The sequence below is a fragment of the Sapajus apella genome, unplaced genomic scaffold (assembly GCF_009761245.1).
Source record: "Sapajus apella isolate SASKATOON/1434 unplaced genomic scaffold, GSC_monkey_1.0 scaffold3, whole genome shotgun sequence".
Classification (NCBI taxonomy): Eukaryota; Metazoa; Chordata; class Mammalia; order Primates; family Cebidae; genus Sapajus; species Sapajus apella.
This window is the reverse complement of record NW_022436943.1, coordinates 47,115,859-47,140,041: the sequence shown is the minus strand read 5'-3', so window position 1 is coordinate 47,140,041 and position 24,183 is coordinate 47,115,859. Positions and strand designations below refer to the sequence as shown.

Genomic DNA, 24,183 nt, shown 5'->3' with positions numbered 1-24,183 from the left:
TAGGTGTAGGCAAGGACTTCATGACCAAAACACCAAAAGCATTGACAACAAAAGCCAAAATAGACAAATGGGACCTAATCAAACTCCACAGCTTCTGCACAGCAAAAGAAACAATCATTAGAGTGAATCGGCAACCAACAGATTGGGAAAAAATTTTTGCAGTTTACCCATCTGACAAAGGGCTGATATCTAAAATTTACAAAGAACTAAAACAGATTTACAAGAAAAAAACTAACAAGCCCATTCAAAAGTGGGCAAAGGATATGAACAGACACTTTACAAAAGAAGACATATGTGAGGCCAAGAAACATGAAAAAATGCTCATCATCACTGGTCATCAGAGAAATGCAAATCAAAACTACATTGAGATACCATCTCACGCCAGGTAGAATGGCCATCATTAAAAAATCTGGAGACAACAGATGCTGGAGAGGATGTGGAGAAATAGGAACACTTTTACACTGTTGGTGGGGGTGTAAATTAGTTCAACCATTGTGGAAGACTGTGGCGATTCCTCAAGGACATAGAAATAGAAATTCCATTTGACCCAGCAATCCCATTACTGGGTATATATCCAAAGGATTACAAATCGTTCTACTATAAGGACACGTGCACACGAATGTTCATTGCAGCACTGTTTACAATAGCAAAGACCTGGAACCAACCCAAATGCCCATCGACGATAGACTGGATAGGGAAAATGTGGCACATATACACCATGGAATATTATGCAGCCATCAAAAACGATGAGTTTGGGTCCTTTGTAGGGACATGGATGAACCTGGAAACCATCATTCTCAGCAAACTGACAGAAGAGCAGAAGATCAAACACCGCATGTTCTCACTCATAGGCGGGTGTTGAACAATGAGAACACATGGACACAGGGAGGGGAGCACTACACACTGGGGTCAGTTGGGGGGAAATGGGGGGACGGTGGGGGGTGGGGAGCTGGGGAGAGATAGCAAGGGGAGAAATGCCAGATGTAGGTGATAGGGAGGAAGGCAGCAAATCACACTGCCACGTGTGTTCCTATGCAACAATTTTGCATGTTCTTCACATGTACCCCAAAACCTAAAATGCAATAAAATAAATAAATGGGAAAAAAAAAATTCACTAGAAGAGTGAAGAATAATAGTTATAATGTCAACTAAGTAACAAAAGTCTCAAAACATAAAGTGTTCTCAAATATTAGAGTTTAGTTAAAGTCCACATTTGAGATAAAGGAATAAAAGTTCGTATATTAATCTTTATTATGTAAAAAAGACTTTTATAAAAATTTTACATAATAATTGAGGATATAAATTACAATAATTAAAATTTACAAGAGAATAAAAGTGTTAAAATGAATTGTGAAAAGTTTAAAAGAGCGTAAAATAGAAAATTGTTTAATTTTTAATCTCAAAATCAGACGTAATTTTTATCAATGTCCTCAGAAAATTAAAACAAAAAACAGTAATGTAAAAGAAGGTCGGTTTCCCTCGGGCTGGAGCACATAAGCCATGTCTTCTCTGGAGACACAGAAGCAAAAAGTAGGCCTGCGCTCCTCACCCCGCTCTCCCTGCCTGCCCCCGGCCCTCGCCTTCATGGGGCTGCTGATCTGGACCCCGCCGGAGGGCGGCAGGAGGTGCTGCATGACCCCACCACCGCCATGCCCACCTCATGGCGTGAAGATCGAGGGCAGCGCTGGCTAAGTGGAGTTCCAGGACTTCGGGAATCAGCCCTATGCCCATCGCCTTGGATGACTCTTTTTACTCTTTCCAGGACAAGGAGGAGCAGGGCGTCCAGAGTGCGGAGAGTGTCCCGGAGAGCATCCCAGAGGCGGGGGCTGCTGCGGATGCTGGGGCCGCATGGGTGAGCCTCAAGGAGGCACAGGAGACTGATCACAGTGGCCAGACCAGCGTTACTGCTGCCTGCTGCCACGGCTTTGTGGATCCCGTAGTGGCCTTAGCTGAGTGCTCCCATGTTGAAGTCAACCACAGGAGAGCAAGAGGAACACAGCCCTGATCACAGCTGCGCAGGCAGGGGCTGCCCCGCTCCGTGGGCACAGGTGCGTTAGACACTGGCTCTCAACCTTACGCTGACGGCGTCAGCATCGCGTGGGCTGATTCATCTGAGCTTTAACACAGATCTGGTGGAAACACAGGCTGCCAGGCCCCGCCCCTGGAGTCTTTGAATAGACCTGGGGTGGGGCCCAAGAATGAGCAGATCCACAGATTCCCAGGTGAGGCTGATGCCCTGGCCCAGGGACCCCACTGTGAGGACGGCGGGGTTGGAGGTTTTCATGCCTGATGACGGCCAGCGCCCCTTCTCAGTGGACATTGAAGAGTAGCAGAGCCTCAGACCCCAGGAGAGATGTCAGACGGGCACAGAGGCATCGCGGAATTAACGTGAAAATGAAGGAGGCTGTAAAGAAGCACCAGGCCAAGGCGCAGGAGGAGAGGCACCTGCCGCCCTGGAAGAAGATGACGTGAGGACTCTAGAGGGCACCGCGGGGTCAGGGGCCAGGGCGAGGCCGCGGGGTGGGCACGGAGGGGGAGGCGGCCCAGCTGCACATCGCGCCACTCAGCTCCCAGGACCACAGGGCCAAGCGCGTTTCCAAGCTTTCTGTCCAGGCTGCTCCCAGGAGGGGGTTGGGGGAGCCACGTGTATTCGCTTGACACCAGGCCCCCCCTAGCAATCAGTACACATAGAACGCACAGTGTCTAAAAGGTTCCCTTTAGAGAATCTCAATTCAGATTATTTTAAAGGTCAATTTACTAAAGGGTATTTTCTGTGTTAAAAAAAAAAAAAAAGAAAAGAAATCTAACCTGTTGAAAAAAAACCACCACTCTGTATTCAAGAATACTGAACATATCAGCATCAGAGTGGCAAAAAACTGGAAATAATCTAAATAACCAGCAATACAAAATGGCTTAATAAATTGATACATCCATAAAGTGCAGCACAAAACAAGGCTCTGAATATTGGTTTACTCGGAGAAGAGGGTAAAAGAGGAAGGGAAAAGGAAATAGACAAAAGACCACAGAAACATGAAAAAATAATGCACCAGTATGTTAAGTGAAATGAGAACATACAATTGTATGGTATTGCCGAATACTACACACTGAACAAGGATTAAAAGGCAACACAAATGTATAAAAATATTGATTTGATTTGGGATTGTTAGAATTTTACCTTGGGTTGCTATCATTTTAATATACTGTGTACACCAAATACAAAACTGAGAATAAGGAATTTAAGTAAAACCATTGTACTGTGTTAAAATGTAAAGAAGAAAAATGTTTTTCTTGAAATATCCTAACATCTAAGATCCTAGAATGGATGATACACAGTGCTTAGCACCTGATACCCATTCAAAAAATAGTGAAAAATATTAGCACAGTCTTACCTGCTATACAACTGTCATCAGATATTGGTACATCCAGATATATAAATCCTTTGTTATATAAACCTAAAGAAGCAAAAGTACCTTGTTTTAGATGGAACACTACACAACAGTAATTTTAAAAAAAAAAAACTGATTCCTGGCTTTCTCTAAAGATTCTTACAAATGAATGCTATGTGACGAAAGAAAAAGTAAAATAGAAGAGAAAAAGAATTATAAATAAGTTTTTAAATCTCGGTTTCCTGCATATGTTCAGAAGTACAAAATTTTTCTTACCATTCAGTTGCATAAATTTCTAGGGTATGTGACTAATTATAGCCACACAGAAAAGCAAAAGACTAAGGTCACATTTGAAACAATAACATGCCTTAGAAAATAGCACTATTTGTACCTACTTGATAAGTAATTGCTAGTCATTACTGATGGTTTAAAACAAGTTTTTATGTTGACAAAAGATCATTTCTACTAACCACTTACTATGTACTACATTGTAATCTAGTGATCCAGAGAGCTGAGGGCCTGAATCGATGATCTTATCAATAGCGCATTTCTCAGGCAAAGTGCATATCTAAGAAAAGCAAAATATTTTTAATTAAGTTCTGTCCAAATTAACTAATTCATAAGTCTCCTGAAATTTGTTTATGTTGAAACCAGTGATTACATGTCATTAGCTCAATGAACTACATATTTATCACTCTAGAATTCAAACAAAACACTATGCACATAGCCATCAATTAAGGTTCCAAAATATGCAACATACCAACAGAACATAAAGAACAAACTTACTGTTAAGTACCAATGTTTGCTGATTAGTATATTTGTTGCTTGTCATTGAATTGGAATTAGATACATTTACTAATTCAGAGTCTCTCTAATCAGAAGTTTAGTCAAACTCCACATGAATATTGTCAGTAACAGGAAAGTTCATTAGCTTATTATAACACAGTTTGAGAGCTCCACTAGGAGGTACTTTAGACTGAAGTAAAATTTCTAAGCCTTCCACTCATCATATTTAATGTGTCCTCTGGAGAAAATTAAACGCAAACTAAAAAGAAGGCCACACACTCACACTGCTTCAGCTGCACATAAATACAACCTGGTCTCCAGGTCCCTTCATTACTCCACTCCTTTCCTCTAAATCAACATTCCTTCCAAGGTGTGGTCTGACCACTAGGAATATCAACTCTCTTGATCTTAACACTGTCGCCCATAAAAGCACCTATCATTTCAGTGCAACAGTTCTTTGCAGTGATTAAGAGTACAAGATTCCACAGCAAACTGCCAAAAAATCCTGGACCTTTACTACCGCTACGACTCGAGCTGTTACTCAATTGTTCTGTGCTAACTTTCCTCAGCTGTGAAATGGGGGTGCTAATGATACTATCTCTGGGGTTGTTATGAGAATTAAGTAAGACAAAGTAAAAAGCACTTCCAAAAGAGCATGGCACATCTAGCACACAGGTGTTTAAAAGTATTAGCCAATATTGGTGTTGTTGGCAGCTGTAGCATCATATGCTACTTTACATGAAGCTTCTATCTAATTAACACCCCCAGATAATTGAATTTGAACCAAGTCAAGTCTCCCTCACCATTACAGAGTATCTCAGAAACTCACCAATATTCTAGTCTACCAAGATCATTTTAAATTTTAAATTTAATTTTCTTCAGGAAAACAAAATGTTACCTTTTTTAAAATTATAAGCTATAATTAAAAATTATAAAATGAATTTAAAAAATAAAAATTCTATGTTTAACTTTTAAAGATTTCTACCTTGATGTCATCTTCTGTGATATAACCAGCCTGCACCACCCACCATGCCTCTATAGCAATTTCCACTGGCTTTATTGGTAGAAGATCACGGGCTGTTTTCCTTCTGAAGAATTTCTGCAATGGTACAAACACTTGAGAATTTGCAATCTAAAATTATCACTTTTTTCTTTCATCAATCATAAGATAGTTTCTAACAGATTAAATAACCTTAACCTTCATGTTTTAAAATCTTAACAATTCTAGACAATATGCTGAATGAAGACAGTCATTCTTAAATTGTCTCAAAATAAATTATTTCAAAACACTAATTGTTAAATCTAGATTTAATTCCAGAAACTCAACTGAAACCCAAACAATGGGAAATGCAATTGAAAATGTGAACTTATTTCACCTGTTAATTCTACAAGTAGAATGAGCAAATAAAAAGACCAAAACAACAAAAATAATTTTTTAAATGAATGTTTTATGCATTAAAATTTTTAAATAATCATTTAAGCTATAACCTAGAGAACACTGAGGAGTTATTTTGGTATTGTTTCTGTATTAAGTACATTTTATTTGGTCAAAGAAATACAATTCATTATTTCTACCGCTTGAAAAAACTAATCAAACTGTGTGATGAAGCCAAAACAATGAAACAGAAAGGGAAATTACTAACTTACTTTTGATGATCTACACTGATTCATAAGATCAATATACTGGTTTCTTCCTATGCCAAGAAGCCTTAGACCTGAAAAAGAGTCTTTCCTTTAAAAACATTTAATATATCTTGAAATGTCAATACGCTCACAAGTGATTTGAGGAAAAACCCTAGCTTATGTTCATCTTTTAATTACTAATCAAATATCAATAGCAAATTAAAAGGAAGTCTTCAAACAAAACATAAAAGAAAGATAAACTTTGGGAGAGTTGAATTCAAGCTGACACTTCTAACAAATAAAAACATTTTTGAAAAGCAGAAGTCCTGCCAATTTTAGGAAGTCAAAATGTAATTCTCAGTGAAAGCGTCTTAAACAACAGAATTATGACACATTCAAAATATATACTTTGTCAAAATAAGCATCATAAAACAGCAGCAAATTAAGTCAGTAAAAACTGTATGTCACAAAAATACTGTGCAGTTTTCCTCCCACATTTAATACACACACACCCCAAGTATCAGAAAGAACTTTATTCCCTGGAAATATACAGATTAGTCCTATTTTTTTGATTCTACCACTCTCAAATATTTCTCTCTTAGACATTTAATCTTACATTTGTGTCTTGTATCATCTGATAAAATTCCCACTAATGTTGCTTACTGTTCTAATTTTTACATATTTCAGGTTAAAAACATACCTTACAATATTAACAGATGACAGAATGCATGAACAAAGACACAACCTAAACATTACCTTCTTCAGCATAATTAAATACTTACAGTCAGCAGCAGTAAAGTTGGGCAATGAATCATAACTTTTCTCACTGTTCATAATGTCCTTTCAAAAAGAAAAATATTTAAAATTTGAAATCCAAAATGTCCTTAAACAAAAATGTGCATAAATATAATATTTCTATAGCCAATAAGAATAACAATAATTATTACAGGAAGCAGTGAGATCATAGCTTGGCAACTTAGAGCATGCATGCCATCCTGTGGCACTTCCCACATGTTCCTAACCTAGTAATTAAAGGGCAGATTTTCGGGTATGGGTTTCTCACAAGGCTCTCTACAACTCCCAGACAGCTGCCCTGTAACCTCTACCCTGTGGAACCAATGTAAGTAATGGCTCTATTAGAGCTCAGTGTTCCAGCCTCTCCACAATTCATACCTGATCCTAGATCCCCACCCTGAGAGAAAGCCAAATAATGTGCCACAGCTCCATCAACATGCATCCAAAGCACGTTGGATCCTACAAGTCTCAATCTGTAGAAGAGTCAAACTTCATATCCAGCTTTTTCTGCCCCCAAGCTGTTTCTCCAATAACAAACCCACTGCTTGCTGTGGGGATAAGGCCCGTTTTCAACCCAGGAGCTATACCCAATGACTTAAGAACAGGAACCAGAATGCAGCAACTATGTAGATATAACTGAAATGAAAGCTGGTAAATGAAACAAAAACTCCACCTATTTTAGCTCCCAAACTTGTGAACTACACTAGAAAAATAAACAGACAGCAGTAACTATTCTACTTCCTGATGAGCTGTCATCTTCATTATGTTACCTTGGTTCTTCATTATGCTACCTGGGCTATTAGGCCTCTTGCTTTTCTCTAGCATTGCCTCCAAAAGTGGAACATGGGAAGCATGGGACTGCAGAAGTGCCATGAAGGAGGGGCTTCTGGAGATAAGCAAAGGGAGTGAGCAGTAAGGGACACATCGTAACAGGGCAAAGCTCATGTTACCACAGGTTCCCAACTCCTTCAGTTCTAGGTTCCTCTCCGCTCTTCAAGTGGCTAGTGAGCCCCAAATAGGAGCACTCAAACACAATTAAGGAGCAAATGAACACCAAATGAATACTGCCAATCTTTCATAAAGCTCACTTGAAAATAGTATATAACTAATATTAAAGTTATCCGTACAAGTCTAAAAGCTGTCTTTGGAAAAAGGCTAACAACTAAAAGTTAATAATTATAGAAAGAGATTAACGGCCAAGACTAACAACACATTTCTCTTTTCTGGCACCCGTATTATGCAATGTTGGGTCTATGTCATTTATTCTTTAGACAGTTAGTGAATAACTACATTAAGTTTCTCAGAGCCTTATATTCAATTCTGTCACCCACATTTTCAACCTGTTTTAAAAGGCAATAAATTTTACACAGACTCTGCTAACATAAATGACTGATCGGTGCTACAACAGCACAAAGGGTCAAGAGCACCATCAACAACCAGAATAGAAATAGACACCTTCCCTATGTAAAAACATCGATAAGGATAAGTACTTGTATGGTGTGGCTCAAACAGTTAACTTGCCACCAACAGTCCCTTTTACATTGTAAGTTCAGAAGAGTGTTCACCGTAGATGAGAGCAGAATAGTCAACATCTGCAAAGTGTCCTGACTTGCAGTCCCACCCCAGTCCCAATGGCTCACCCACACTGTAAACTTACCTCCATAATCCCAGTATAATATGAAAATGGTGTTATCCTCAAGCCCTTCACCATAATATCCGATAAATGGTAAGGGTACAGCATGAGATGATCTCGGCTGTACTTTAGCAGTTCCTCATAGTATTTGCGTTCATCTTTCTTGACATGTTTAACTGCACAAAAGAGGGAAATTGTCTAGTTTTTTTTGGATTTCTTATAGTTACGTATTAACTATAAATGCAGTAAGAAATACTTCACAAACCAACAGTAATTTAAAAGAAAAGTATGTAAGTTGCAAGAGAACAAATAAAATATTCTAAGTTGGAACAAAGAAACAGTTGTATGACATGAAACAGACTTCAGAGTATATAAGTAAAATGTATAATAGGACAGATTAGTAGAGAATAATTCCTGCCAAATGAGAAAATAAGCATAGAACTACCAGCATGGCCCCAAAAAAGGTACAAAACAGAGGCTTATTACATTACTTTATAAGAGAGCCAAACTGAATGCTAGTTTTCAATGAAGTCAAATCTTTTTAATTATTTGCTGTTTTTTTAGTTTTTAAATGTAAAAAGCCCTCTGATTTCATGGAAAATGTTCATACAGAAAAACAATTATCAGAAACATTATGCTTAAAATAAGAGTAACAAACAGGAGGGAAACACTACCAGGGCATCAGCAGAACAGACTAACCAAAATAATCTAATAAAAAGCTAATTTTTTTTTTTTTTTTAGAAAGAAGAAAAATCATGGAATGAACTATGTTTAAAATGTGTCACAATTATTATAGAAAGAGTTTTTCATATTACTTGAAAAATTTATGGAGACAACCAAAGTCAAATTACTAAGAACTAATATATTTTTTCCTTTATGGCATATTTTCTAACCTCAGGCAAAAAGAGGACATTTGAATTAAGATTATTTTATAGGTAAAATGAGTCTAACAAACAGTACTCTAAAAAAATTTTTATCAGAATTAGAATGAAAAGTCTACTTGCTAATACAAATTGTTGTTAGGTGAAATGATCAGTGGTGAGTTTCTTAAAGGCTGTACATGGAATCATATCAGTACCATGAAATATGTATTGCAAAGACAGATTTATGAATATGATAAAGCAATGGTCAGTTCCATCCCAATATAAAAATGCCCCTACTTACCCAAGTTATTTCTGTATCGTAACTGATTGCGGATACTGTACAGGACAACCTGCTTTTCATATTCTCTCTGTGAATTTCCAAGACTCTAGAAGAAATTTCAAATAGAATTTAAACAACTTCCAAACTGAACAATAGTACTATTTTTTCCCAAAACATTTTAAAACCACGACTTCCAATTTTATCCTGGCATCTCTAATTTCCAGAATTAAATAAAAAATATTTTCTTAAATGTTATTATACTAACTTTCCTGCTACAGCATTCTGAGCAAAAATTTCAATGTATTTTCTGTCTACCTTTCCAAAAGAGTTTTCTAAAATTATCCAAAGTATTTAGTATCGAATAAAAGAGAAGAAGGAGAGTATAATTTCGCTTTAGTTAACAAAGAACTAAGTTCTGCTGATGTTTAGACAGATTTCCTTCCAGACTCTTATGTTAAGTGAATGGATAGATGGTTTCCTGCACCTACGTTTATTTAAATTTAAGAATGGCAACTAAGGACATACACATCCCTCTTTGATAATTATTTGTAGCTGAGGGTTATAATTATTAAAGATTAAGATTTCTGGAAATGTATACAAGACTTTCTTAAAAATGCAATCTCCTTCTGGCTTCACTGGAAAGCATTTAGACAATTTTAGAATTCTGATCTATTTTTAATAAGCTAAAATCTTTCTAGTTGTGCACTTAGTGTTTTGTTGCAGTGTCCATGAAAGTAAAGAACAAATTTGCCTGATTATGGTTAACATTATATTCACTGTAAGAACATAAACTTAATTTAATATATGACTGCTATCCCCCTTCTAATTTCTAGGGATGGTGTTTCCAATACACCATAAAGTGAAATTAGACATCTTAGGAAAGTAATGACAGAAAGATCAGAGGATTTAGTTTGTCATATTTCTTATTCGCATGTAAGCCAAAACTAAAGAAATGTCCATACATCTTTCACTTAAGGCAATCTTCACAATAAGACAGGTGAAACTCACATCTAAGTAAACTGATGCATAACTAGACCCATTGGTAGGTAATATTTTCAGAAACATGGAACATGATGTGTCCCATTTTAACTGTATAATTATGTGCGGTTGGCCCTTGACAACATGGGTTCAAACTGCATAGGTCCACTTACACTGGGATTTTCTTCCTCCTCTGCCACCCTGAACAGCAAGACCAAAAACTTCCTGTATTTCCCCCTCCTCAGCCTACTTGATGTGAAGACAAGGATGAACACCTCTAAGATGAGCCATCTCCACTTAATGACTATAAAAATACGATGAAATAGCACTTTCTTTTCTCTAGCTTATTTTATTGTAATATAGTATCTATTAATAATATACATGACATACAAAATATGCATTCATCAACTGTGTTTTGGACCAGGCTTCCAGTCAACAGTAGGCTACAAGTAGTTAAATTCTGGGGAAGTCAAAAGTTATACATGGATTTTCAACTGCACAGAGGTGCAGGCACCTCTAACCCCATGTTGTTCAAGGGTCAGCTTTCTTCCTGCATCTAGCTTAGTTTATCACAGGCCAAGCCAGAACTCACGGTACTACCAGAATGTATGTGCTTATATCATTCTCATCTGTCTTCACATTACAAGGGATTAAGAGTAGACCTCATTGTAAAGAAACTACTCTACCATCTTCTTGGTAGCATCAGTGCCAGGGTCACTGCACTGAAGAGACAATATTAGAGAATTCAAAATAGCACCCTTTTAAAGATTTTCTCTATCTTCACTGCTAAATAAGTCTTTTCCTCAGGGAATACAAATACGCCCATACTCACATAAGCACACAATTCTGTGAACATCTTAGCAACTTCCAAACTTGAGGTTTTGCTCTTCTGCTTCAAAATAAGTCTCTTCACCTACCAAATTTGTAAGCTTTGGCTCTCAGCATCAAGTAATGACTGGTCCTGAACATATTAATCAACACACATGAGTGCACACAAACTTCTAAAGCCCACGTTAAAAATTGGCTTTACTCTTCTATAGCCAAGTATGTAACATAAATTGCTTTATTCTGAGATTCTTGGGCTCCCCCCTACTCTTACCCCACCTTCTCCCATCATTCACATTTTAAAACACAGTTGCCACTAGAGAAGGTTAACTTTTTAAGAAGAAAAAGAAAAGCCGTTTTATCGGGAGACAACTCTAGCCCTGCAGAAATACTGACCAGGTCTGACAAATGAAGTTGAGTTGCATATAAAAGGAACTACATCAGATGAAACAATGACGTAATAATAAGACACTAGCTATAAAGCACCCATCACAGATTATGCTAAAAGCACAAAGATTTTCTGAAACTTTTGGTCCTACAGACTCCAATCCCGGCATATACATCCCCAAGTACATCCCTGTGCCCTGCCAAAAAACACATTTTTAAAATTGATCCTTCTTAGATGATACAGAACCTCATTATAAGATGCCCCTTAAAATAAAAGGACTATTAATTATTTTGAATAAAAAATATAAGATATTGGTAAACTACAGAAAAATCCTGAAATAATGACCCCATCCCCAATTTTTAATGTATTTTTTAAAAGTCTATCATGACCCATATCACATTTTTTAAAATGTCCTCTCATCCACATAAAAATGACTTAGCTTAAAATACATTTTGAAAAAATCTAAATCACCTGCCCCCAGCTTTCAGAACTGGAAAATGTGAGTCATTTCCGAGGAAACCCATCAAAACTTACTGGAAACAGCACCAAAGTATCTAAAAATCTATAATGCCAAAAGACAAATTCTTTCCATACAAGGAATATTCCCCACATTTAAACTGACTAAGCTTTAGGTGCTCAGCCATAAATATTTACTAAGCTAAGTCTGTGAAAGGTACTCAAGGTACAAAAGCAAAGCCAGTGTTGTAACCAGAAAATGCACCATAGTGGGGTAAGCTCTATGACAGGTGAGGAATACAATTAATGCAATGGTAAGACAGACTAGGGGCAACCACCACAGATTTAGGTCAGGGAAACCTCCCACGAGCAGTGAGTATCAGAGTGAGATTCAAAAAGAAGCTATTAAATACAAGCAATATAAAGGAGACAGGCAGTAATAAGGTTGGGTTTGCATTTCAGAAGCCTCACCCCTAGAGTAGCATGAAGAATGCAGGAGAAAGTCCTATTCTGAGAGCAAGAGACCAGACAGAACGCTGATGTAGTAATCTCAGATGGAGCTCGGCCTAGGGAAACAGTGATTAGGCTAAAGAAGGTCCTTGAAGTAAACGTGTACAGACGGGTTTTGCAACATATACAAATGGCCAACCTTATCCTAAGCTAAAATAGCCAGTTTCAAGTGATCTTAAAAGCAAAAACATACTTAATTTCACATTTAGACCTAATTTTAACTGTTCTGTGATTATTTTCAAATAGTCATGACTATGTTTTAGAAACTCTTTTGCCAGTACTAATTAAAGACAATTATTCATGTTGTATACAATCTCATCACTCATCTTTCTTTGAGTATGCTACCTTTATTCCGATGAAAAGAGTAGAGAAAAAATAGAAACAAAGAAAAGAATTGCTTCTTCCTGTGTCTTTGGATTTGCCACAAAACCCTAAAGTACAAAAGTGTCCTTTAAAGCCTTTATTCAAGATTAACAAAAGAAATTTATTCCCTTAGGTTTAGAGCTTTGTTCTCTCGGTTTAAGATAAATGTCACACGGACAGCCACTGACACCCAAGAGTTCATATCTTTTAAATTTATCTTTCCATTTTCTTGGGTTTGCTATATTAAAGTGAAAGCATTTTCTTGGCCACATGATGCATAACCAGAACCTTAATATTCACTTCCTGGCACTAAGTCCCAAGGGAGGAAGGGAGCAAAGTAAACTAAACTATTATAATCCTTATACCATCACCACTGCCATTCCAAATTCCCAAAAACACCACCGCCAAGTGCCAATAGAAAACCAAATTTCAGCCTCGACCACGTATAACGGGAGGAAGTGAACGTCAATCTATGACCAGAGCAGCAGTGCCTTATCTGTAGCCCTTATCACTACTTTCATAAGACTTAAAACCATCTGCTGTTATGTATTTATCAATTTATTTGTTTACTGTCTAACTTTCTTCAGTAAAATGGAAGCTCCATGAAGGCAATCTTTGTCTTGTTGACTGTTGCGAATTACCTGCATCTAAAACAACGCACGGCACCTAGTAAGTGCTCAATAAACATCTATTAAACAACTGAGTAAAACACACTAAAAAAATTGAGCATTAACTTTCAAAAACCTCATGTCACGCTTGTTGAAACATCTCTGATAAACTCATCTTCTCTAGAGAATAAAGTCCAACAAAACAAAGCATACAAGCTCCTTCAACATCTGGCCCTGACCACTTTTCCTGCCTCATCTGCTACCAGCCCCACACACTCAAAAAATTTCAACCCCGAACATATCAGTCCAAATTCTGGTGGCATTCAGTCACTTGCTACTCATGAGATATGTCCTTTCACTCATCCAAGCTTTGTAAAATGACTTTCCTTCCCCCTGGAAAGATCTTTATTCCCTCTTACTTAACTCTTATTCGTTCTCCAAGGCCCAATTTAAGTGCCTTCTCTACACATCCTTCCAACCAACCCTGTGCTCTCACGTATACTACAGTGGAGGTGTGTATGAGCTACCAACCTGTATTGTATTCGTTTGTTTCTCATCACTTTCCTACCATCCTGAAGTTCTGGAGGTCAAGGACCATGCTTAAAATCTCCATCGCAGGTGCCTGGCTAAAGGGAGGCTGGGGACAAAAGCGCCAGCCGGGTCCTGTGGACACCTTGTCATCCCATTTAGCAACGGCCCCGTCCTGGCCCTGTGGCCCCACTGCCGTCCCTCCCTCGCCCTGAGCTGAGGGTCTGTCGGCCACGGAGGGATAAAGGAAGGGAGTCAGCCGGGAGCAGCCCGCTCGGGCCCCGCGGGCGAAGCAAGCAGGTGACCGCCGGGCGGGCCGGACCCGTCAGGGGCCCGGTCCCAGCCAGATTCCAGCCGTACCTGTCTCACGTTGGCCGGCAACTTGCTCCAGGGGTAGTTGTGCCGGATGTGGAACTCCACGTCTATGTTCATGATGCCGTGTCCAGGGCCGGCGGCAGGGGCCGCGACCGCGACCCACACTACGCCTCCCGCCTGCCTGCCCGCGGCCTGTCAGGGAACCCCGCGGGAGGCCCCGCGTCTCACACTGCCGAAGGCCCGAGCTGCCCCATGGCCTGGGCTCCCGACAGCTCAGCGCGGCCCGGACCAACCGAGCACAGGCAGCAGCGATAGGAGGCTGGGTCGCCTTAACAGCTCCAAGTTTCTTCCTAGTTTCGACCCGCCGGAAATGGCTCTTTGCTTACGTCACTTCCGCCCGCTGGCGCGCGGCCGGAGGGGCGGGGCGCGGACTGGCCTGTGGCCACGCCCTCTACCAACTGCAGGGCGGGGCGACGATGAGGTGCCCTGAAGTACCCGGTTCAGCGCCCCTCGCCCGCGCGCCTCGTCTCCGTGTTTCTGTCTCTGAATTAATGGAAATTGTCACTTGGGTTTGTGTTGCCGTTGCTGACGACCCAGTTTCTTCAAAATGTGAAGCCAGGTGGTCCCAGAACAGGCGGTTACAGGCACTGGGGTCCGTTGTCGGAGAAAAGCGACCTGGGAGGCGGGCCGGCGGTGGCTGGCTTTGCAAGGAGTGCGGTGCGCTCGCCGGGGTTCTCCACAGGCCAGCCCCGAACCCCGGCCAGGGCGACGGGGGAACGGGTCAAGGTCCCTGGGGAAAGAAAGAGTCTCTGTCAGATCTTGCACCGGGTTGAGCGAGAAGCGAGGGCAGTGGGAGAGCAGAGGTCTGGTAAGCCCTCTCCCCATCCAAGGTATGATGCTCGCCATTGGGCTCCAGTTCCCAAGAAGATCCAAATTCTTACAATGCAAGGGATTTGGGGAGTTGAAATTTTAAACAGTGGTGCTGACAGATCGAAGCAGCCCACAGGCACCTAGGAGACAGACAGACCCTTGCCAACTTTTGGCATGTAGCCTTTCAATTTCTGCTTTCTTCTGTGCCACGTAAATGCCTCCAGTCACTTTTTAAAAGCAAAAATCCAGCATGTCTTATTTTCAGGTCGAGTGATAAGGTCCTTGGGAATAATTTCTTCCAGAATTTGTCGCACTGCCTTAGCAAACCCATGATCATTATTCCTCGAAGCAACCAGAGACAACTTCAGTGTTTTTGCAGCTTGTTGAATCACATGCACTGAATGAAGAGACCCCCCACAAACAGGCTTTGTGTGAGCAACATGGATGTTTATTCACCCTGGTGATGTTGGGCTGAATCGGAAAAGAGCCAGCCCAGGGCAGTGGGATAGGAGTTGGTTTTATAGGTTTGGGGTAGGTAGTGGAAAGTTACAGAAGTTACAGTTTAGGGTGGTTTTTGCAAGCTGGGAGGGGGTCATAGAGTCTGGAGTCACAGGTTGACTGAGGTCAGTTACAAAGTCCAATTGCCTTATCAGTTGAGGGGGGAATAAAGAACAATAGAAGAATGTCTCAAGTCATTCTTCCTTTTTATGGTTTTCCAGTTACTTCAGACTTTCTATTTCCAGGAACTCATCTGGAATATCCATACAGGTCACAGAGGTTGCCATGGCATAGTCTGTGGCACTGTCAGTCGGCCTAAAAGACCTTACACAACTGCTTTTCAGTTTTAAACAATGGTTTTAAATAATGTTTTATTATACACTGGGAGATGTAGACTTAGAACTTTTTGTAAGATGCCTAGCTCACACCTCGACAGCTGGCAAGTCTGATGCTTAGCAGAAACCCCATTATGTCTGATGAAACAAAGGTGACAAGTACACACTTCCCTTCATAGATGTTTTGGCCTCCTGTTATCCAACTATAATAGCCCAAAGCTAAGTGCCCTGAATCTTATGTTTACAGATCCTCATCAGCATAACTAAAGTTAACTCGCAGCCAGGTGCTGGGTGGCAAGCGGGGCCTGGTGGAGGAGTACGTGGAGAAGGTCCCTAACCCCAGCCTGAAGACCTTCAAGCCCATCGACCTGAGCGATCTGAAGCGTCAGAGCACTCAGGATGCCAAGAAGTCCTAGAGCACCCAGCGCCCCTCCACGGCCTCTGGAAGATCAGGGTGCCAGGATCAGGAGGGGAGAAGAATGAGCCTCTGCTGCCTCCCAGGCTGCTGAGACTGAACTGGTTTTGTCTTTGAAGTGGCCAGGACACAGGACAAGGGCAGCCCCACCTCATCCAGCTTGGGTACCCTGAAGACCCTTGCTGCTTCTGTGGCCTGGACATGCTGGGGAGCTTCTCGCCCCCACCCCCACCATCAAGCCTGGTCCCTTCCCTGACTTAGCTTCAAGATGGCACCAGCTCTCTGGGCCTAGGATGCTACTGGGCCCCCCAAAGGGGTCCCCAGCAACCAGGCCTGGCCTCCTGGTGTCTGCGGCCACAGTGGCGCCGTGGGCATGGGCACCCAGGCTGACCCTGAGGTGCTGCTGCTGGGTCTGTCCTGGCTTGGAGGTGTGCTGGGAGGGTCACCAGGGCCCCTTTTTCTTCCTGTGCCCTCTGAAAGCCAGGTGTCTGTGTGGCTGTGGAGCATGAGGGTCTGTGAATAAAGGCAGTGGCACTGGGGAAAAAAAAAAAAAAAGAGAGAGACATTTGATCAACAAATATTGCTTACCTGCCCGCCACGTATTAAGCCCTTGACTTGCAATAGATTGTTGTTCCTCACAACCCTGATATTCCTACAACAGTAACCACTGTTTCTATCCCAGTTTGACAGAGGAGGAGACTGAGGCTTGGCAGGGCTACATGACTTGCTCGCAAGATCAGATGGGTAGTAGTGCCGGAGCCAAATTGGAGCCCAAGGTGACCCTCACTCTAGAGCCATCCTTTCGGTTCCCCAACTCAGGCTTTCACTCACTGAACTACCTCCTGTTCCAATTTAGACAATGTTCATTCAAAGTCAACAACATAGTTGTCCTCTAAAATAATGTTTTACAGTTCTAAGTGTAGAGGAATCCATATTCTTCCAAAGTGTAACCTGGGTCTAATGCAGTATAAGTAACAATGAAAATTAAAGTCAACTTAGTTCAAAAATCAACTTAGCTAATGATAGCAGTTCGGCAGGTGAATACCTGATCAAAACACACTATATTGAGTTTAATGGATGCATCAAAAACTATAAAAGTGGACATGGGATAAGTGGAGGTGAACCTACATCCATTGAATCAATAAGGCAAACAGACCTTTGAAAATGTGACCCTATGGCTAAAGAGTCTCACTCGGCAAGTAGCTGACAAAAGCAGACACGTGAAGGAGGAAATGGGAATGAATCAAAGCTATGTGGACGGGAAGGATTCAAATAACAAGCTCTAAAGAATAGGAACCAGGTTTCGCTTGATACACAATCTTATTAGAGTACTGATCTGCCTCATTTCCCCCCAAGATGACCATTCTTTGAGAGGGTAGCAGTTCAAAGATGTAAGTTAACCCACAGGGCTCCATGACCCCCTCTGCGGGGAAGTTCAGGAACAGGACTTCTTCCCCAAGCTCCAGAAAGCTGAAACCAGCAGCTCATTGGACGCCACAGGTAGCACTCTTTACAGTGCCTCACCTTTTCGCTTATCAATAATGTCCTTCCTTAAGGTCCCTGACCGAGGCTCCTGCTAATTTTTACCATACTAGACCTTTGGCTTTTCAAATTCCAGAAAGTTCAGAAACTGCAGAGTATTAGAAGCTCCATCCTTGAAGCTGTCATTCAGATTAACTCTGTAGGTAACAAAAAAAAAAAAAAAAAAAGGAAAAAAAGTCTTCAAAAACGTAAACAAGTGTAGTGAAATTCGGCCTTATCTGGCTTTACCAGATCAGATTGAGGAAAACTGCCCAGCTGGGTTAGGCAATTTGCCCTTCATAAAGACTACAGAGCTATTTCATTCCCAGAATTCCAACAGAAATAACGAGCCATCTAGTGACCCCACTCAGAGACTCAAGAATGTCACACCCTGCGGTCGGAGTAATAATGGCCCCCAAAGATGTTCACATCCTAATTCCTAGAACTTGTGAGTTTGCCCCTTATATGGTAAAAGGGACTTTGCAGCTGCAGTTAAGGATCGTGACATGGTGAACTAATCCTGAATTATCCAAGTGAGTTCAAGGTAATCACCAGGTCCTTAGAGGGAGGTGGGGGGTCAGAGTTAGAGAAGGTGATGTGACAACAGAAGCAGAGGCCAGAGTGATATAGGGCCATAGGCCAAGGAATGTGGGCAGCTTCTAAGGACTGGAAGAAGAAATGGATTCTCCAAAAGGAGAATTTTGCTGAACCATTTTGAGCTTCTGATCTTCTGAAATGTAAGATAATAAATGTATGTCATTTTAAGGCACTAAATTTGTAGCAATTTGTTACATCAGCAACAGGAAATTAATATACTCCCCAACGATAAAATATTTCAGCAACCTAAATAGCTGGTGCATCAAATTTTATAATTAAAGTCATTGTGATTCAAATGTAAATGCCCTTAGGAGGAATAATTCCTTTTAAGCCTTATTATGTTTCAAGTATACATGAGCTGGCACATCCTTTTCTGAGAGTACATTTGAAAGAGAAAGAGCTCAGGGATGAAATGAGGCTGGGGAAACACCTGTAGGGGGGAAATGGTGTCCAGAAAGAAGAGAGGAAAGGAAGTCACTGTAAACATTTTTCTGTTTCACAATTTTGGCTGTCTCCCCCATCAGAGAGGAAGCTTCCAAAAGATAGAGGCTTTTGTCTGTTTTGTTCTCTGCTGTGTCCTTAGGCTTAGGTCAGCACATAGTAGGCACTCAGTAATATTGAATGAACCATGCATGTTGCATAGGAGCAGAATTTTCATAAAAGCCCAGATTTTTGAAAATGTGTAAAGTCCTACAGCATTGCCCCTCTTCATACCAGACAGACCATACTCATTACCTCTGAGTCTGATCTAAGCCTCAGGTTTCCATACCATATGTGCCTTGCTGTGTTCCATGAACCAGTTCATCTCCCCCATGCCAGACACCTTAGCCCTGCTTGTTCCCACCTCCCAGATTTTGCCCTTCCAAGCCCCTCCACCTTGAATGCTTTCCCCCAGACCTTTGCACAGCAGATTCCTTTCAGTCCACGCAGTGTCACTTAGAATGGCCTTCTCAAGCTGCCTTGGCCAACCTAGTCACTTCTCCCTTCACCCCCCTAACCTCATTACCTCTCTCATCACCTTATTCATGTCCTTGATTGCAAGGAATTAGTGTCCGACATTATCTTTTTTGGTTCCTTGTTCGTTATCTGTCTCTGCACAGAAAGAAGGACTTTGTCTTTCTTGTTCATCAGCTTATCTCTAGGACCTAAAATCATGTACCATATATAATAAGTGCTCAGTAAATACCACTGAGTGTATTGAATGAATGAACTGGTTATGTGATATCTGAGCTCTCAAGTGCTACTTCGCAGCTAAGCCTTCCCTGAACACCTTCTTCAAATGCATAACATATCCCCAACCCTCTACATCCTCTTCCCCTGCATTATTTTTCTCCATAAAGTGGAGATGGCACTTATTACCACTTCATATATTCAGTAAATGACTTAATCTTTAAAGTTGTCTGCCCATCAGAGAGGAAGCTTCCAAAAGACGGGGGCTTTTGCCTGTTTTGTTCTCTGCTGTGTCCTCAGGCTTAGGTCAGCACATAGTAGGCACTCAGTAATATTGAATGAACGATCAATGTTGCATAGGAGCAGAATTTTCACAAAAGCCCAGATTCCTGAAAATTTGGAAAGTCCTGCAGCATTGCCGCCCCTTCATACCAGACAGTGAAGCTGAGAAAAGGCTGCTTCACTTAGGACACAAGCTTTCCCGGGGGCCATATTCCCCATTACTCCCTACTGACTCCCTTTTATGGAAGCTGTCTATTATGCTTTCTTTATTTTGGAGTGAAAAAATTACTCTGTAGCCTTGTCTCTGTGGAAAGGGAAGAAAGCTTTTCAGCTAGACTGGAAAGTTCAGTTGTCCATCGTCTCTTGCTTCACACACTTCAGAAAGACCAAGACATTTGCAATCCCCCTAAACATGTCCTACTGTTAATTCCTTTATATCTCTGCATATAGAATACCAGTTTCTGGAAAGCTTATCCCTCCTTCTTTACCTGGAAAACTTTTCATCTGGACACTGCATGGAATTCCGAAGAATCAGGATGTGAGGCTGCAGAGGTGGGAAGGGGCAAGAAAATGCAGGAACATTTTTCTTTAAAGAGTTTCTAGAACTTTCTTTTGCAATTGATGGAAGACAACTGAAAAACTGCAAGCTTGTTTTAGAGAGTCCCTTGCCACAGAGCCTTTGAAAGATTAACATTCTGTATCCATGCGTACTATAGAGAATGTTACTTTTCTGCCATTTGAAGTCAGTTTGGGTTTAGGACATTTGTGATCTGAGGTGGAAGTGAGCATTCCAACATCAAGCTCCCTCAACACAAATGCCACACAATTGTAATAGTCAAGGTGACCACCAGGGGCTGATCTCACACAACAAATCTATATTTAAAACCTGCAAATTCTCCACTTTCCCATATCTAACTTATTGACTGTAACCCAAGCCATTTCCTCAGGCCCTAGGGTCCGTGAAATTCATTTTCTAATTTGTCTGCAGTTTCTAATAGCACTTGTACTTATGCCCACCAACCAGGAAGTGATCCAATTGAGGTTTGCACAATCTCAAAGTCACCATTTGTGCCTCTTGGTAGCTCAGGTAGAGAAGCTAAGTTGGTCAGCTACAGAGCATGATTTATCCTTAATTGAAAATATTGTCACAGTATCCATAGCAAGAAATAAAATCACATTTTGAGTGAATGGGAGGTATTCCACATGGGTGCTCAATTTTATTTTTTAGAAAACGTTGGACTAGCTGGAAAAACGAAGAGGCGAGAGACATCAGATGATGAAAGCCAGTGGAAGTGATGCCATCTGGAGAGTTCTTTTTTTTTTTTTTTTTTACATTTCTTCCTCAAATTAGTTAATTTAAGTATATGGGTAATCTTGAAGGGATAAGATACAGAATAAATAACTTGAATACCAGTTTTTTTTTTAAGGGTGGGAGGTAGTACTAGGAGCATAAGAATCACCTGAAAAGTTGTTTAAACTATCAACATCTAGGTCTCACACCAGATCAACTATGTCACAGATTCTGGGCTTAGAGTCTAGGTGCTGCAGAATTTTTTTTTTTTTTTTGGATTGCCGAAATTTGTTAAAATTGGGAGACATTGTTTAATTAATATTGTCTGCCATGAGACTCCTTCAGGCTGTCTACAAAGACCACTGGGAGGCTGACGAGCACTTGGGCTCAGGAGTTTGAGGCGGTAGTGAGCCTCAAAGGGCCACTGCACTCCAGTTTGGGTGACAGAGCAAAACCTTTCCAGGGGATAAGCTGGGTGCTGCATTTAAAAAAAATCCCCAGGTAATTCCAATGTACAACGAAAGCTGACCACCATTTTTCAGGCCTCTTTGGGCCTCAGGTACTCAATAAGCATTTGCTGAAATGAGGAGACTGAACAAGGATAACTTCTTTTTTTTTTTTTCTTCTGAGACAGAGTCTTAGTCTGTTGCCCAGGCTAGAGTGCAGCATCATGATCTCAGCTCACAGCAACCCCCACCTCCTGGGTTCAAATGATTCTCCTGCCTCAGCTTCCTGAGTAGCTGGGATTACAGGTGCCCACCACCGTATCCGGGTAATCTGTGTACTTTTAGTAGAGATGGGGTTTCACCATCTTGGCCAGGCAGGTCTCACACTCCTGACTTCAAGTGATCCGCCCACCTCAGCCTCCCAAAGTACTGGGATTACAAGCATGAGCCACCACACCCCACTGGATACTTCTAATGTCCAATTCTAACTCTACAACTCAATAATTCCATGATCGCATATAATAATTTTTGTATATGCAAAACAACTACCCAATCTAAGCCTTTAGTGTAAGAAATAAGCAGCCATCTATTCAACATTCATGTAGACCAAGGAAATAATTTCCCCACCCCTTGATAACAATCAGGGAAACCAGGAGATAAATAAAGAATGGCACACTATTGGGTCAATATGGAAATTATCTGATTATGTGTTACATATATGGCACTTGGCCACCTTAGGTCTTCTTAGCTTATTTGGGTATATTGTTGCAATGCCTTGGAACTTGGCAAAAGTGAAATTGTTTTTGTTTCCTTCTCCATTACATCATTCAAACTTTACACTTTTAGCAACACGTAATCTCTTAACTGTCTAACAAGAAAAACAAATTTGTCTACTAGTGTAAACTGTGATTAGGGATTAAGTTCTAGTATTGTGGGATTGTTTTGTGATCTCTATAAATGAGATGTGAATGAGACATAGGACACTTTCTTGGCGACAACTACAACTGATCCTGGAAAAATATAAATTGGCTATTTTTTGGCCAGATCTGTGTAAGGATTTGTTCTCTCTGAAGAACAGAAATGTTGAATTATCTTTCTTTTAGATTTAGTAAAGTTATTAATTACCACAGGTTTTTAGAAATGATATAGCCTTAATGCATAGTATTTTTTTTTCTTTTCTTTTTAAGTATATAGAAAGCTAGCTAAATTGTGCACCTGGTTAAAGTAGGCCCAGGGAAGCAAAAGTCAGAAAAAGATTAACCCAGAAGCTAGATACACCTATTTACTTTTGAGAAAATAAGGATTATTGCAAAGAAAGGCCAAGAGAAAGTCAAAGTTCAGCTTTTGAAATACAAACTAGGATTTTGGAGTCTGAGCGAGACAGTAGTCTTAAATGCCAGGCTTTCTTGAAAAAGGATTTTCTGAATTCTTTTAGCTTCCATGACATATCTCGGGGAGAAACAGGGGAGGAAGTTGAAATCTTCAAGAGAGAGCATCTCCCAGTAGAAACCATAGTCCTAGTGAGATGACTACATTTAAACGGAAAGAGGCCAAATAAGAGCCTTTCAATTGATAGGATTAAGCTTTCCCTCGACTCCCACCATTAGCCAGTGGAGCAAGAGTGTAAGAATGATTAGGTCCACCTTGGGAAAGAAACCAGTTGCATTTTCTTTGTGTCTGTGATTAGTCCCATATGAATATCTTCCACTCAAAACAACTACCAGCTTTAGCCTGAACCAAGACCTATTTTCTGCACGTGGGAGATAAGGAGCAAGACTGAGTTGGGGTGATAATCCCTCACTATCTGCCTGCTAAGATAGCATCAGTATCCACACATTAGCATCCCTGGCTATCACACAGCAGAGCCTGTCATGAGGTGAAGGAAAGCAGGTTTTCACAAATCACTCAGAAAGAGAAATAACCAAGAGGACCAAAACTATGACCTACTGAAGAGCCTGTCTCTGATGGGAACTGTGAATCTTTTAAAGGATCAAAGTTTTGGTGGGATTCTTTTAGGCAGATAATGCTGACCCAGACTACTAAGAGCACAGGGATCAAGATTGCTTCATGGACTCCACCACTGAAATGAATACCAAAGATTGAGATTAATTATCAAGTGTGAAAGAGACAGAAAGCAGTTAAATATTTAGGGCTAAAGAAAAATCCCAGAGGAAAATCTCTTACTCTATAAATAAGGAAAGAGGGGGAAAGGTTGACACCGAGCTCCCCCCACAACCCTGATTCTCAGAGTCCAGCAACACAAATCTTGTTTGCAACTGATTATACCTTGCTGCCAAACATCAATTTCTGATTTGAGAAATCTGAAATTAATCTGAGAAGGATTAATTTAACAAAAGGATACCTTATTTTAGGACTAAATGGTTTCTATGTGCCAGGAGCTATATTAAGCATTTGGGGACA

General features: G+C 40.7%; 1 protein-coding gene across 3 annotated transcripts in view; it reads right to left on the bottom strand.

Annotated features, from left to right (window-relative positions):
* Nucleotides 1-14,715, bottom strand: part of FAM91A1 (family with sequence similarity 91 member A1) — a 59,179-nt gene extending 44,464 nt beyond the window's left edge. The window contains exons 1-8 of one of the 3 annotated variants that reach the window (XM_032253127.1): nucleotides 14,383-14,715; nucleotides 9,388-9,472; nucleotides 8,248-8,399; nucleotides 6,578-6,635; nucleotides 5,820-5,887; nucleotides 5,158-5,271; nucleotides 3,864-3,954; nucleotides 3,390-3,452 (exon numbers count right to left, since the gene is read on the bottom strand). In XM_032253127.1, the coding sequence (XP_032109018.1) occupies nucleotides 3,390-3,452; nucleotides 3,864-3,954; nucleotides 5,158-5,271; nucleotides 5,820-5,887; nucleotides 6,578-6,635; nucleotides 8,248-8,399; nucleotides 9,388-9,472; nucleotides 14,383-14,454 (703 nt within the window). In that variant the 5' untranslated portion in view covers nucleotides 14,455-14,715. Of the gene's footprint in view, nucleotides 1-3,389; nucleotides 3,453-3,856; nucleotides 3,955-5,157; nucleotides 5,272-5,819; nucleotides 5,888-6,577; nucleotides 6,636-8,247; nucleotides 8,400-9,387; nucleotides 9,473-14,382 lie in introns of all 3 variants that reach the window. The other 2 variants (XM_032253144.1, XM_032253135.1) reach the window with 2 other exon arrangements.
* Between the last annotated feature and the right edge of the window lie 9,468 nt (nucleotides 14,716-24,183).